We start from the raw sequence: 16522 nt of genomic DNA, 5'->3' as shown, positions 1-16522 counted from the left end.
ACATAATAAAGGCAAAAATTTGGAACAGAGAATTGGAATGATTAAGAAAAAGTCTTGAAGTGATTTAAAAATTGTTATTCCTTTGTCTAATGGTTCTTAAAGTTTTTGAGGATTTAAATTCATACTTTTAAAAATTATTGAGGATCATTCCTTACCTGCCAAGAACTTTAGTTTCAGCAAGTTATATCCATTGATATTTACTGTATTAAAATTAAAATGTCTTAGTATTATTATATGAAAATAGTTTGGATTTTGTGGATAAAATCACTGCCTTAGCCTTCTACTCTTCCATTCATTGGCATAAGAGCCCTAAAAAAATTTTGGGGTTAGTGTAATTAATACTCCAGGTTCCTAACCCCCAACAGATTGAATCCTCTGGGACTCAACTATTCTGGTTCAAAATGTATGCAGGTACATACTCCTAAACTATAGTTTAGAAGCCTTTATTAATGTTATCACTTTTCTCTAGTTGATTAAATCTTATAGCTTCAACCAAAATTTCCACATAGATAACTAACTCCCTAGTCAATTTCTCAGTTTCTGGTAGAAGTCACAAAGAGGAATATTTAGGCTTGATGCTGGGTAACTCTTCCTTTCAAAAGTGTAATGGGCTACAATGAGAATAGATTCCCTTTCTTTACGCAAATGCTAAATGAGGCATTTTTTTCAGATTGAATTTCACTACCTCTGAAATTGCTTTGGGGGCTTCTTCTATACCTCCATATAATGGTGTTTGTTCAGGCAGATGATCAGATTTGGCTATATAAAATCAGAGGCTTGGCACAGTATCCCAACCTGGGAGGGGAAGAGTTTGACTAGCCTTTAGATTGTGAGCTCCTCAAGGACAGGAACTGTATTTTACCTTGCATTATATCTCCAACACTTAACACAGTGCCTAGAATAAACTAAACACTCAAGAAATATTTTTTGACTGATTAACTGACCAACTCCATCCAAATGTACTATCGTACTGGAATCAGCAACTAACTGATTGAGTCTGAAGGCTTACTGATGTAGATTGCATTTCATCTCTGTAGACTACAATGGTTTTCCTTGGTAACATTTAAAGAAATTTTCCATAAAATATTCCATAGAAAGTCAGTTCTTTAGGACCTCGATCTACAAAAGGCTCCATGATAGAGAATGATTGTTTTGGAAGCTAAATGTGGCTAAGATGTGAAGGAAAGTATAAAAGAGACAGGTAGATGGATTAGTCTTTATATATATGTTCATATATAGCTTTTTATTTTCAAAACACATTCATAGATAATTTTCAACATTCACCCTTGTAAAACCTTGTATTCCAAATTTTTGTAAATTGGTGGTTTGTAAAGTTATAAATAGTTTCTCATTTTAACATTACAATATTCCTGGGAAGTGAGTGCTACTACTAAACCTCATTTTTCAGATGAGAAATTGAGACTGAAAGAAGACTGACTTGCTAAGAGTTAAGTAGCTAGTAAATTTATGAGTTAAGATTTGAACTCTTGTCTGACTATAGATCCAGAAAAATCTATCTAGCTACCTGATAGTTCAGGCTCTTATCAATTCCCAACTAGGTTATTGCAATGGCATCATTATTATCTCCCTGAATCAGATACCTTCCCTTCTAATCCATCCTCCACACAGTATTTTTCCTTAAACATAAATCTGATCATATTCCAGCTTCTATTCCCATAGTCAGTTATTGAGCCCAAATGACCTTCTCCCTGTCTCTCGCATATGGCACCATCTCCCATCTCCTTACTTTGTACTAGCTGTCCTATATCCCTGGAATCATTCCCTCCTCACCTCTGTCTCATAGAATCTTCAATTCCTTCAAGATGAACATCTTAAGCACATTTCTACATGAACGGTCCTTCCCCACCTGGTAATCCCTGCTTACCCACTTTGTATTAAACTGTCTTCTATTTATTTTTATTCATTCCATTCTCTTCACCACTTTTTTTCTCCTTAATCCCTTGTAATATGATTTGTCCCTACTACTTTCTCAAAGTCATTGCTTTCTCAAAGGTCATAAATAACTTCCTACTTATAAAATACAAAATCTTTTGTCTCTTCTCTTTTCTCGAAATTTCTGCCTCTTTTAATATTTGACAATATTAACCATACTCTTTTTCAAGAAACATTCTTCTCCCTTAGTGAAACAATATGTTATTCTGGGTTGTCTTCCCATCCAACTGCTTGTTTTCAGGCTTCTCTTCCTTCTTCTCTTCACCTGTGGGTTTCCCAAAAGTTTTTTTCTTCAACCCTATCCGCTCTTATCTCTCTATATTCTCCCTAAGAGACTTTATTTGTTCAACACTCATTTTTTAAAGAATGACACCTAAAATCCCCTCAAGATTTGACATTTTAGTTTGTTTGTTTGTTTGTTTGAGGCAATTGGAGGTTAAGTAATTTGCCCAGAGTCATACAACTAAAAGTGTTAAGTGCTTGAGGCTGGCTTTGAGCTTCTAAATTCAGGGTTGGTGCTCTATCCACTACCTCCGGAGTTCCTCCAAGATTTGACCTTGAACCTGAACTTCAGCATTTTTTCAATTGGTTGCATTGTGCTTTTCTTTTTCAGTGGGAAGGTGGGGATAGAGGGATAGAGAGGGATAGAGAGAGAAAAAAGGGGTTATTAAAGCATTTTTTTAAATTTCTCAAATAGAATAGAAGGAAAAAGGGAAACACAAACAGGATGTCTTTGAAAGTTACATGACTATTTTATTTAAAAGGAAGAGAACATTGTACATAATGGATTTGCAGTTTCTTTTTATATTCTTTTTATATAGTCTTCTTTTTATATTCTGCTTTGTTATGGAAATGCTTGTTTTATTTCTTAAGTTCAGAATTTTAAAAATAAAATATAGGTATATCCCTGGAATATCTTTGAAATAGCTATTTGTCTTTTACTAAATGAATATCAAAAATTCCCCAAACACAGTGTATCTGTGCCCCTATTCCCCTTCCCCATTCAGAAAAAAATAGATGGGTCAGGAAAATCCCAGGGAAAAGGAGTAAAGGGAATAGGGGATCTCTTGTCCAGTTCTCATGGTGTTCAAATTATCCTTCTATTCACCTCTTCCTCAACTGGACAGTCTAAAAGTAAAAAAAATGTTTCTTTTCACTCACCTCACAATCTATCCTGGGGATGCTGGGTAAGGAGAGATCCAGGCAGTGAAGTTCCCTAGTTCACTTGCTATCCCCTAAATCATAACCCCTTCCAGTATAGACTCTTTTAAATCCATCTCTGTTTCACCTGCCCTTTCCCTTCACCAAAAACAACCCTGTCCATCCACACATATATACACACATCTGCTTCTATCAGCAGCTTTCCTGAAGTTAATTCCTACCTAAATCATAAAATCATAGACTGAGAGCCAGAAGGGACCTTAGAGGTTCTCTCCTTTTATAAATGAGAAAAATGAATGGGAAATATTTAATGATTTTGCTCAATCAAATAGCTACTTAAGTATCAGAGGCAGGATTGGAATCCTGGTTGTCCCAGTTCCCAATCTGGCACTTTATCTACTGCATTTCCTCACTTCTTACAACTCTAGTCAAGGGCTTCTTTGCTTGAGCCTTCAATTTTGTTGGAACCTAGAAGTTCCCCAAAGGTAGATGTGATGATTGAGATATAAAAAAGCCAAGCTTATTCTAAGGGGCTATTTAAGGAGGGAAATGGTCTGGTCAGGAGAGTTCAGACACTTTGGAGCATGGCAGTGGGGAAAAAAATATTATTTAACAAGGTAAAAGAGATAAGCGAGGAAGAAAAGGTCTTTTAGACCTTTTAAAACTTTTATCAAATTTTCCTTGCTTCCCATTTCTTTCCATGATCTTTCCATAACTTAGATTTATTGTTTGTGTTTATCTGCACAGCTCCCTTAAAATTTTGGACCTTGGTTCCTTTATCCATAAAATGACAGTTTCTAAGCTCTGCTTCCATTCTAAATCCTAGGATGATAGGGTGCCATGGCCTGTGCCATGCATAGGTCTACCTTTAGATCCATAAGCCTTGGATGGAGTTGAACAAAGTTTTTTCCCCCTAACTTTATTTTCCTACTGTACTTCAGTATAATTAGTTTCTTTTGTATTCTTATATAGTTTATATTGTGCACAAAGTTTAAAAATATCATCCTGAGAAGTGGTCCTTGGATGTCACAGACTGCCAAAGGAGTCCCTAGCACACAAAATGAAGAAAACCTTCTGTAAAGCTTTCCCCCATCATATGATCTATTTTTCCCTCAAGTGCTTCTTTCCCTCTTGCCCATATCCTCAATCTGCACATCCTGATTCTCCATCTTTTTCTCCTCCTCCTTTTTCTGCCTGACTAAGGAGTTAAGTCTGAGCTAAATCAGCTCCTGGAGTTTGCAGCTATACAGGAGATAGCTGAAGGACACAGGCAGACATCTCAGCTCGGGGTCGGGGCAAGGTTCCCAGGCAAAGCCAGCGGCCTAGGCCGGGGCAGTATGCATGAATGAAGTGGGAGAGAGCATATGTTTGGTGACTATAGCCCCCCAAAACTAGGATCTCCCCTTGAAGAGAGACTCCAGCAGCTCCCACATGGGGAGAGGGCAAGGGTTCCAAGCTCATCCAGGTGTCAGTCCTGGGCTCATATGCTTCAAAACTAAGCAGGTCTCCGGCCTCACCCAAACCTCCTGCTACATAGAGTCGTCCACCCAGGGCTACCATGACATGGCTAGCCCGAGGGGTCTTCATAGGATTCAGCAGGACCCATGACGGCTTGCGAGTAGGGTTGTAGTTAAAGAGGGAGGCCAGATATTGACCAAACTCATTGCAGCCTCCACTCACATAGACCTGACCATCCAACACAGAGGCAGCGTGGGCAAAGCAGGGTGTGGGGAGGGGTGGTGCTGACCTGTAGGAAGAACAAAGGACTGTCTCAGCAGAGAAGGGCAGCTGACATCCTTAACTTCCTTCTTATAGCTGGGCCTCCTTTCCCTGTCTAACTCCAGATCACTCCAACCCCTTCATGACACTGAACATCTTGGGCCAGTTAAATGTGGGCATCATGATACAGATGTGGATCTGAGTATCCCGTTATCCCTAACAGAGACAGAGGGCACAAGTAATGAAACAAGAAGATTCTTGGTCAGGAAGGGAATGGACTAGATAATCTCTGAGATCTATAACCCTGAGATTCTGTGAGTCTAAGAATTGGCTGAAAGGACAGATTCCTGCTAAAGTAATAAAAGGTTGTTTTTTTTTTTAAGGGAAAGTAGTTGCTATAGTTTTAGGAGAAACCTGGTTCCTCTCCATCACTATTTTCTCTAGCACCTAATTAGCACTTAATAAAGGTCTACCAGTTGACTGATCTTTCTTTTGCTCACCTCCAAGCATCAAGCTTGGGATCATAGGCTTCCACCGAATCCAAGGCAGCCCCGTTGTCTCTCCCACCCAACGCATAAAGATGTCCATCGTGAGCCACCAGTGGGAAGAAAGACCGAGCTTGACACATTGGAGCCAACTCTTCCCAATTACTTTGGCCAGGTGCCCACCTATGAACACATATAGGAAAGAGAGACGGGCAGAGTTACCTGGTGCTTGGGAGTACTCCTGAATCTGCACATCTTCCTCCCTTGTGCCCTCCAGCAGTGCTATCTGGCCTCCCTCCGTGAGTTCTGCTCTCCAGCTCTGGCACCCACCAGACTAGTAGTATTTCGTTGCTTTCCACCTCACCCCCAAAGCCCTCCCTCCGCAATCCCTTGCCAGAGAAGTAAGGCTGGGCGAAAGAGAACTTTGGGGAGCTCTGGCTACTGCCACAAAGATTCACCTGGTCGAAGTAGCCCCCGAAGAAGAGTGGGGCACCCAGCGACAAAGGCTAGTCTGATCTCTCTCTGCCCCCACTGTCCCCTCTCTCCCCTACCTGAGCACTGAGGTCAGGGTGTCTGAGTGGCTGTAGTAGTGCTGCCCTCCGCACACGTACAGCTCGCTCCCAGTGAGACTGGCAGCGCCGTGCCGGAAGCGCCCCGGAGGGGGCAGGGTGGGCAGCCTCCCCCACTCCACTGTGTGCACCAGCCCCACGCCACTGCAGAAGGCGCGCGCCCACCACACCCCTCGGGACGGCTGGCTCTGAGCCAAGTCTGCCGTGAGCCCGTCTCCACCGATCACCACCAGGGCCCGCTCAGGCTCCCGCCGCCTTTCTCGGCCCGGCACCTCGGCCGCCACCAGGATCTGGTGTAGCAGGGAGGGGGGCAGCGGTGGGGGCAGTCCGGCAGCTCTCACTCGCCGCAGTTCCCGCGTGGACATGCGACCAAAGCGGACGCAGCGCAGTAGAGTCTCCGCTTCAGGCTCTCTGCCAAGGGGATCTGCTGCCAACCAGTGCCACACCGCCTGGAAAGCCTCGAATTCTTCCTCTAGATGCAGCTCATCGCTGGCCAGGAGGCTGGCCAGGAAGGGAGGAGGCAGGTCTGGGAAGGTAGGGCAGGCCGCCACCGCGGGCAGATGGTTGAGGAGGTAGTGATGCACTTTGTCCCAAAGTCTCTCCAGGCCTGGGGCTTCAGCCACGGGAAGCAAGGCCAAGCATCGGACTGGGCTAAGGCCTCGGGCCAGGGCTCTCTGGCATAAGGCCAAGCAGGAGCCGCTTTGGTACTGCAGGGCAGTCAGGGTGGCCCTCAGCAGCCCTGGCCAGTTTGTTTGCAGCGCCCCTGAGTAGGCAAAGGAGACGAGGAGCTGCAGTTCGGGGGCTGAGACTGTACGTAGTGTGACAGCTGAGCCCTGAGATTCCCTCATCCCACTCAGGAGCATCGCCCCGAAGAACTCACTCCCGCAGACTAGAGCCACACGGTGCACTGTGGGTACAGGAAATGTGGGAGGACATGGAGTCAGAACAGATACCAGGCTCCCAACAGGCCCGACAGCTCTTCCTATTTTTAATGCCCACCTCTGATACTGTCTACTATAGATTATAGAACTCCCCATATTCCAGTCTAACTAAAGAGCCTAAGCCAGTGAGTGGCCCTCAAAGTGCAGTCCAAAGAAATTGTTGGGGTCTCTGAAACCCTTTCAGAGGGTCTACAAATTCAAAATTATTTTTTATTTCTAATATAGTAAATAGCTATAAACATAACCCATGTGAACAAAAACTCTTTGAACAGATCCCCTATAGTTTTTTAACATGAAGATACTGAGAACAAAGGTTTGAGAACCACTGGGCCCTAAGCTGTCACCTGGAACAGAACACTATTCTTTTTTTATTCCTAATCTAGTTTCTCACTGACAATGCTATAAGGGCAGATAGATGTGCTTCAAAGACAAGGATACAGTCAATAGCCCTGCTCATACCTTGTACCTGTGAAGATTACTTTTTGCTTGACAACAGATGCTGCTATCATCCCTGTGCCTCTTGCTATTTTACTATTTGCATTACTGACTCAGTTTTGCAATCAAATCTTTATTTAACAAGTTGTCACTCAGAAGCCTAGATTTAGTTAACATGGCTTGAACCTCTGCTTGGTTCAGCCTAATTATACAGAATCCTTTTTATAGAAAGCACCTTTTGCTTTGGAAGTGCTTTCAACTACCTTACCTCCTAGGGACCTCATAACATCAGTGAGAAGTGGGTAGGACAGATAATGATGATGAGATGATGAGAGAAAACTAAGTGATCTCAAGGGGCAAGAGTGGAAATAGACTTCAGGCCCTTGATTCCAAATATAATTCTTTGTACTATCACACACTGACTCTCCTTCCCAATGGTATTTCTTCCATCTGCCTGACCAATCATAGACTAGAATGGGACCAATTCATACAGTAGGGCAGTTAGACTGAGTTAGAAGAAAACCTGATTTGAATGACATCTCCAACACTTACTAGCTGTGTAATCGTGGTCAAATTATTTAATGTCCTCCTCCTTTTTTTTATTATAGCTTTTTATTTACAAGACATATGCATGGGTAATTTTTCAGCATTGACCCTTGCAAAACTTTCTGCTCCAACTTTCCCCTCCTTCCCCCCACCCCCTCCCCTAGATTCAGTCTCCTCTTTTTTAAAAAAATAGGCATGCTACTGTATTCCACTACCTTTTCCATAGCAAGGGGAATGTGAGGAAAATGCTTTGTGAACTTTATACTACTCTAGAATAGTGCTCTAATAGAAAGATATATCAATAGCTCACAATAACCCCAGGAGATAGACTTGGTTATTATCTCCATTCTCTAAGTCAGAGAGTTTCTGTGACTTATCCAGGATCACACAGTTACTAAATGTCTGAAAGATGATCTTCCTAACTCCAATCATGGGCTCTCTCTACTCCCACCCATAACTTCCTCCCTGGCTATAGTTATTAGAGACCATTTTGTGTCTCTAATCCCCCATCTTCTCTCCCCTCCCATTCTAAAGATGAAAAAACTGAGGTTTAGGTAAGTAAATAGTATGCCCGTGTTCAAAAAGTCAGAAAGTAATAGAGCAGGGTCTGACACACAGCAGCATCTTGGGTGGGGTGCCAGTGTACTTTCTGCATTCATTGAAGCTGTTTTGCAGTGAGCATCACTTGAATGATAGTAAGTTGGTCCCATTCCAGGACCTCATTGCTGGCAATCCTTCTTGCTCAGTTGGATTCATGAGGAATGCTGTTAAAACTTTTCAGGGAGTCAGATGTGACTTATGCCTGTGTGAAGTGCCAGGAACACAGCCACATAGGCTTCAGTAAATCTCAGTAAACCTCAAGGGCTCGAGCTTTCATTTTGTTTCTGACCCTTAATGCTTGGTATGGTACCCTATATATTCGTTGTTGTTCATTTGTGAATAACTTTCATGACCCCATATGGGATTTTCTTTACAAAGATCCTGGAGTACTTGGCCATTTTCTTCTTCAGTTCATTTTGCAGATGAGGAAACTGAGGCAAACGGGGCAAGTGACTTGCCTAAAGTCATACTGCTAGTAAGTATCTGAGACTAGATTTGAAGTCAGGTATTCCAGATTTCAAGCCTAGAACTTTATCCACTGTGCCACTTAGTTGCATGGAATATAGTAAGGTGATTGATAAATTCTTCACAACTAGCTGCCTAGGCTCACATATGTTGGGCACTTACTTACTGAATTGGATTGTAAACATGATTGTTTTATATACCACTCTGCCACACAAATGTGCCTCAACTGGAACTTTCTTCTGAAGACAATGTAGAATAACAAAGAGTGGCAGAATGAACCTCAGAAAACCTGAGTTTATGGTTTACCTTGGTTCTGCTACTAATTCTTTGTGTAATCCTAAGCACCCAAGTGACTTTCCTCTAAAACCCTCTGTTTTCTTACTTGAAAAACAAGAGTGAACTAGATGATGTCTAAGACCCCCTTCTACCCTCAGTTCTATTATTCTGGATGCTGGCACCAGGGTTTTGTTTTGTTTTTTTTTTTGTTTTGTTTTGTTTTGTTTTTTGTTTTTTGTTTTTTTTTTTTTGTGTTGTTTTGTTTTTTGGTCATTTAGTATCTGTACCAAGCATTAGTGGCCAAAGATAAAATTGAAAGATCCAGCCCTTGAGATGGCTGGGTTTTTGACGTCTGCCACTAGGATAAGTCACATCAGACCAGTTTCAGCAGCATTCCTCATCCCCTGGATGCATAGACAAAATTAACTAATATTTTACCTATTTTGCTACTGGCTCCACTAATGATAAGGAATGTGTCAGAAAGGATATGATCTTGAAAACCAGATTTTGGAAAGAGGAGCTTTGAGATCACATTAAACTGAGTTCTGAGCAAGAAATCCTGTTTAGCACCTGTAGAAGATCCAAGTCTTCAAGCCAATGGGTGACAAGCATAAGTGTTAATTGATAATCATTTTTCCACATCATTCCTTCCACTAGTAATGTGTGGCACCAGAGCATGGCCCGACCAACAGGCCAACGTCTTAGGTTTATCCTTCTTTGCCCCAATTGGCTGCTGCTTGTATTTACTGTCACAGATTGTACTACTAACTCCAGCCAGCTGTCCTGTATATGAATGTTGTTTATCTCAAGAGAGGACAGAGATAGAAAGAGTGCATGGTCAGTGTAAATCTATCACCACTATGGGAAAAACAACTCAAAGCTCATGTTCTGTTTGACAGTAAATCCTTGATATATGGAGAACCCAAGGAAGTAAGAGCCTATATATACCCTTCAGTTCTTTTGCATCCAAGTTCCATCTTAATGCTTTTAGTTTAGTGAATGCGCAGAATCCTGTCGGTATCTGCCCTTGCTTCCCATCGATTCTTCCTCATCCACCTCCCTCTCTTCTGTCCAGGTGCTTACCCTTCAGGTGGCAGCCCTCTGCTTTCAGCTCCAGGTCACAGCCAACACCCTCACGGTAGAGCTGCTCCATGATGCTCAGATTCTCTCTCAACTCCTTAGCTTTATCCAGTCCCTCTTGCTCCTTGTCTCCTTGGTTTCGGTCCCCTTCCAGTCTCCTTACAGCAGCTGCTGCTACCCGAGGGGCTCCCAGTAGCTCCGCTGCCGCTATCACATCGCCCAAAGCGGCGGGACCCACCACCCCCTCGTAGGCGAAGGTCAGCACTGCCTCCCAACCCTGGGGTGCTACGTCCAGCTGTATGGGGGGTCTTGGGTCCCCATTGCCCAGCAGCCAGGAGCGAAAGAGGCTGCTGACTGAAGCCAAGACCACCCCATGCACCGCGTACCTTCGACCCTGCACTATTACCTCTAAATCTAGCAGCAGGCTTAAGTCCCGAAGCCGTCGAGCTTCTGCAAAGAACTGGCCTGGGTGCTCCTCACTCACTAGCGCCTCAGTTTCCCCTTCTTCATCTTCCTCCAGGGACAAGGAAGGAGAAGGAAGATCTCCAAGATGGGAGGTCCGGTGACTGGGTTGTCCCAGAGGGAAGGGGAGCAGACCCGAGTCTTCGTCTGGGGAGGAAGGCCAGGTGGGGCTTTGCTGAGTTGGTAAAGAGAGGCTGGGGTAGTCCTTCCGGAACTGAGGGGAAAGTAGCCCCTCATCTTCGTTGCAGATCACGGTGCCTGGGGAACTCATGGCCAGAGCTGGGTTGGTCTGAGAAAAATTGGGAGAGGGGCGAAATTAGGCACCTGTCAAAACTTGAGTTTTTACTGCTCTGCCCGCGAACGTAGATAAAATGCACCTCTATCCCCTTTCATCACTCATCAAGTCCGAGAAGTGCCAAACCTGTACTTCAGGCGTTCTGCCACATAAACCTCCAGCCTTCCCAACCCCCCTCAAAGACAGTTCCCTTTTCTCAGCCTTCTGGGGGAGCCGGGCTATCTCGCAGCAAACAGGAGATAGATTCGGAGCCTCAAGGAGGCAGAGATTATAGGGACCCTTCCTGGTCTAGTGTTTGTCCCACTATTGCCCTCTCCCTTGCCGAACTGAGATGGTGACGTTAGTTTCTATAGCCGGTCACCTTCACAAGCTCCCCCACCCTCCTCACCTAGGTGCTGGGCTTTGTCTCTGAGCCCCAGGGAGAGGGGACTTATGGGGCCACCCTGGCCTGTCGCCCTAGTGAGCTAATTATAGTCGGGTAAGGGGCTGAGGTTGCGGCTGCCTGGACTCGGACACCCAATCCCTAGAGCCCAGTCCCCGGATGACCTCTCTCCCACTTGTAGATAGGGGAGCTGAACATTAAAAAGTCTATGACAGCTCGAGCATTGAAGGAGGAAGAACGCGAATAACCCAGGAAAGCTGTCTGAGCCGCGGATAGTGAGCGTGATGGAAAGGCGAGTAGAGGGAGGTGAGCCCTGCTCTGACTAAGAGGGGGCTGCAGCGAATTGAGTTATTTCTGGGACAATCCCCCAAAGCTTTGGCTACTGACTTTTCCTTTTTCTATCAAGCTAGGGTTCAAGAAAAAACTATGCTGCTGAAGAGCTCTATCCCCAAGGTGGTACGGGCACCTGAGAGGTTGGGGGTGGGGATTGGGGAGCGTGAGGATAGGGGGCAGGGTTGTGGATCAAAAATGACCCATCTTCTAGGCTTTGTGGGAGAGGTTGACTGCTCCAAAGCTTTCTCCGTGCTAGAAGATTCAAAAATTGTGTCCCTTCCTTCCTTCTTCTTCCCACTCAGGACTGACTGACTTGGAACGGGATGTGGTGTACAGGACATAACTTCAGTCGGGTCCTAGGAACCAGTCCTGAGATTGGCTGAGGCACAAGACTTTGGAATTCCCAGCCTGGAGCCAATTTCTTTAGGATCTGCTCCCCAGGGCTCATCTTTGCAACCCTTTTGCAGCTTCAGAGATGCTTCGGGTTGTGAAACCCCCCCGAAACATCTGACCCACTTAAGCATGCAGCACATCTAGGGGGAGAAAAACTCTGAGAAGGATCAGTAGCTTTTCCTCAAGAATTTAACTCCCAAGTGCCTTTGATTATTCTCCTTTAGGCCACCTAATTTCTCTTGGTTTTAGTTTTCGTGCAACCCATAGCTTTCCCTATTCCCTCTGTCTCTTCAGCCCTCTTTATTCCTCAGACTTCCTTCTATGATTCCTTATCATGATTCCTATAACCCAATCAAAGCACATAGGACTCTTGCCAGCTTAGTCACCAGCCTCAACATGTTCTTCATTTTTCTGTGTAGGCTTTTCTCTTTGTTCCTCACATAAAGGGTGAGTTGCTGGTTCTACTGCTTGAGAAATTGTATACCCATTCCTCTGAACTGGGAGTCTGTCTAGGAATCTTTTCATCTAATTATCAATGACCAGAAATCAACCTCATTTAGGAGAAAAAAATCCCAAAGTCTTGAACCTCAGCCCGTCTCAGGAATCCTAGGACCAAGATTAAGTTATGCTCTCCACACTACTACTCATTCCAAGTCATTCATCCTGAGTGGGAAGCAATTGATAAATGCTCAAAAGATATGAACAAACAATTTTCAGATGATGAAATTAGTCATCCATAATTATATGAAAAAATGCTCTAAATCACTATTGATTAGAGAAATGAAAATTAAAATACCTCTCAGGTTGGCTAAGATGACAGAAAAAGATAATGATAAATATTGGAGGGGATGTGGGAAAACTGGGACGCGAATGCATTGTTGGTGGAATTGTAAAATGATCCAGTGATTCTGGAGAGCAATTTAGAACTATGTCCAGAGGGCTAAAAAACTGTGCATACCCTTTAACCTAGCAGTACCATTACTGAGTCTGCGTCCCAGGGAAATCATAAAGGGGGGACTCACATGTGCAAAAATGTTTCTAGCAGTTTTTTTTTTGTGGTAGCAAAGAATTGGAAAATGAGTAGATGTTCATCAACTAGGGAATGGCTGAACAAGTTATGATATATGAAGGTAATTGAATATTACTGTTCTATAAAAAATGAACAAGATTTTAGAAATGTGTGGAAAGATTTACATGAACTGATGCTGAATGAAACAAGCAGTACGCCATAACAGTAAGAATGTGCATGATCAGCTAAGAAAGACTTGGTTCTTCTCAATGGTTCAGTGATCCAAAGCAATTCCAATGGACTTTGGACAAAAAATGCCATTTGCATCCAGAAAAAAAATTAAGGAGACTGAAAGTAAATCAACACATTCTATGTTCACTTTTTTTCTGTTTTTTTTTTTTTTAATCTCTCCCATGGTTTTTCTCTTTTGCTGATTTTTCTTTCCCAACATGATTTATAAAACAATGTATATTCAAAAATAAATTTACTAGAAAAGAAAAAAAATTCCGGGTGGGAAGAAAAAAGGACACAATCTTTGAACATTCCAGTAGGTAGAGAGCTTTGGAACACCCTGAACTTGTCCCTTGGTACAAGACCTTGGAGATGGGTCATTTTCGATCTGCAACCCTGATTCCTGTCCTCTACACTTCCTCCTCCCTTAACCTCTCAAGTTCCCAGTCCATCCTGGGGACAGAGCTGGCTTTTGTTTCTCCTCTTCAATAGTATTGTTTCTTCTTGGATTCTAGCTTGGTAGAAAATGGACAAGTCAATAGCCAAAGCTTTGGGGGATTGTCCTGGAAAGACACTTCCTCTATCTTTAGTTACCCTATATCACAGCCCAGGTTGGTATGGGTATGAACCAATAGAAGGATTTCGACAGCAGAGGAGTTTTGAAGGACAGTCTTGGGCCTTGAGCATTAGAATCCAGGGATGTTAATTATGACTCACATGAGCTATCATTCTTTTCTCTGCCTTGGTCACCAGTTTCGCTTCTTTCTCTTTCTTTCTTTCTTTCTTTCTTTGCTGTGGCAGTTGGGGTTAGTGACTTGCCCAGGGTCACACAGCTATGAAGTATTAATTGTCTGAGGCCACATTTGAACTCAGGTCCTCCTGACTTCAGCGATGGGCTCTATCCACTGCGCCATTTAGCTGCCTTACATTCAGTTTCCATAGTTCTTTCTCTGGATGCAGATGACATTTGCTATCCAAAGTTTATTGGATTGCCTTAGATCACTGAATTTCTGAGAAGTTCTGAGAACCAAGTCTTTCATAGTTGATCATTACACAATCTTATTGTTACTGTATACAATGTATTTTTGGTTCTGCTTGTTTTGCTCAGCATCAGTTTGTGTAAATCTTTCCAGACTTTTTTTTTTAATTAAAAAAACAAAAACAAAAAAACAACAGAAAAACAGAAAAGGAATACAAAACAAAAGAGAACATTATCATGTGCTTAGCAAAACATGAGGGAGGATTCCCAATTTGAGTAGGTTTTCAGAACTACTCCAATGCTTCTTTGTCCATTCTTCCTCTGCACCTCATTTGTATAATTAATTTTTACGTTAACTCTGCCAATCTTTCTTTTGAATTACCCTGTTGTTTCTATAAATCAAACATAGAGTGTGTATTTGACATGTAAAAAAAAAAACCCATTTGTCCATATTGAGTTCCTTGAAATTGATCTTTTATATTGGCTCTTATATGTTAAATTTTCTATTGTTTGGGTTTGGTTAATAGAAAGTTCTGAAAATCTGCAAGTTCATTGAATGTCCATTTTTTTCATTTAATATCATGGATATTTTTCTTGGATATGATTTTGGCCACTGGCCTAGTTATTTTGATTGTTGGTAACTATGAATGCAGTCTTTTCTTGTAATTGCTGGAAGTCTTATACAATTCTAATTGTAGCTCCAATGTATTTGAATTCTTGCTTCTTGCAAAATTTTCTTTGTTCTGGTTTTGAAATTTGGTAATAATATTTTTGTGCGTTTTCCACAAAGGATTTCATTGAGGTGGTAATATGTGGATTTTTTTCTATTTCTACTTCTCCCTCATGTTTTATCAGTCGGGGAGAATTTCCTTGGATCTAGGTCCTTCTAAAATCAGCTTGTTCATCATTTTTTATAGGGCAGTTGTAGAAGGCTGAAACTCTAAAAAGGTGTATTTGAACCTGAGACAGCAGAGTACTTGAGATTAATTACCTATTCCATGTGAGAATATACATATATTTCTATATATGTATATTTCTATATATGTATATTCTATATACATATATTTAGATAAGATGGTGATGTGATGGCTCCCCTCCCAATTGGGGCTTGCTGAATGTGTGGTGGTGAAGTAATCTTAGGCAAGGATTGGAGGGTTGAGGGAGAGAGGTCAGAGTTGCTCTGAGGCAGGAAGAGGAGGAGAGAGGCTAGAGACTCCGAACTCCAGAGTCCAGGATTCATCTTTGATGAGCTGCATGGCAGCTTGCCTGCCTCCTTCACTTCTCTTCCTAAAGACCAAGGACTTTAACTGATCCTGACTCTGACTGAGAAGCTGGAAACTGAGTGGATGCCCGTCAATTGGAGAATGGTTGGGTAAATTGTGATATATAAATGTTATGGAATATTATTGTTCTGTAAGAAATGACCAGCAAGATGAATACAGAGAAGCTTGGAGAGAATTACATGAACTGATGCTAAGTGAAATGAGCAGAACCAAGAGATCATTATATACGTCAACAACGATACTGTATGAAGATGTAATCTGATGGAAGTGGATTTCTTTGACAGAGACCTAATTCAGTTTCAGTTGATCAATGATGGACAGAAGCAGCTACACCCAAAGAAAAAACACTGGGAAATGAATGTAAACTGTTCGCATTTTTGTTTTTCTTCCCGGGTTATTTCTACCTTCTGAATCCAATTCTCCCTGTGCAACAAGAAAACTGTTTGGATCTGCACACATACATTGCACCTAGGATATACTAAGACATATTCAACATATATAGGACTGCTTGCCATCTAGGGGAGGGGGTGGAGGGTGGGAGGGAAAAATCGGAACAGAAGTGAGTGCAAGGGATAATGTTGTAAAAAAAAAAAAAAAAATTACCCTGGCATGGATTCTGTCAATAAAAAGTTACTATAATAAAATAAAAAAAAAAAATTGATGGGCATCCACTCAGTTTCCAGTTTCTGCCACTACAAAGAGGGCTGCCACAAACATTTTTGCACACGTGGGTCCCTTTCCCTCCTTTAAGATCTCTTTGGGATATAAGCCCAGTAGAAACACTGCTGGACCAAAGGGTATGCACAGTTTGATAACTTTTGGGGCATAGTTCCAAATTGCTCTCCAGAATGGCTGGATGTGTTCACAGTTCCACCAACAATGCATTAGTGTCCCAGTTGTTCCACATCCCCTTCAACATTCGTCA

At 42.6% G+C, this 16522-nt stretch overlaps 1 protein-coding gene across 1 annotated transcript; it reads right to left on the bottom strand.

The window, feature by feature from the left end:
• Positions 1–2788: 2788 nt before the first annotated feature.
• Positions 2789–11721, bottom strand: KLHL33 (kelch like family member 33). Its single transcript, XM_003755798.3, has 4 exons — positions 10234–11721; positions 5870–6794; positions 5334–5501; positions 2789–4861 (listed from the first exon to the last, which is right to left on the bottom strand). The coding sequence occupies exons 1-4, from the start codon at positions 10961–10963 to the stop codon at positions 4357–4359; spliced, it is 2328 nt and encodes a 775-aa protein (XP_003755846.3). The 5' UTR covers positions 10964–11721; the 3' UTR covers positions 2789–4356.
• Between the last annotated feature and the right edge of the window lie 4801 nt (positions 11722–16522).

The sequence above is a fragment of the Sarcophilus harrisii genome, chromosome 2 (genome assembly GCF_902635505.1).
Source record: "Sarcophilus harrisii chromosome 2, mSarHar1.11, whole genome shotgun sequence".
Classification (NCBI taxonomy): Eukaryota; Metazoa; Chordata; class Mammalia; order Dasyuromorphia; family Dasyuridae; genus Sarcophilus; species Sarcophilus harrisii.
This window is presented reverse-complemented; position numbering and strand designations above follow the sequence as displayed.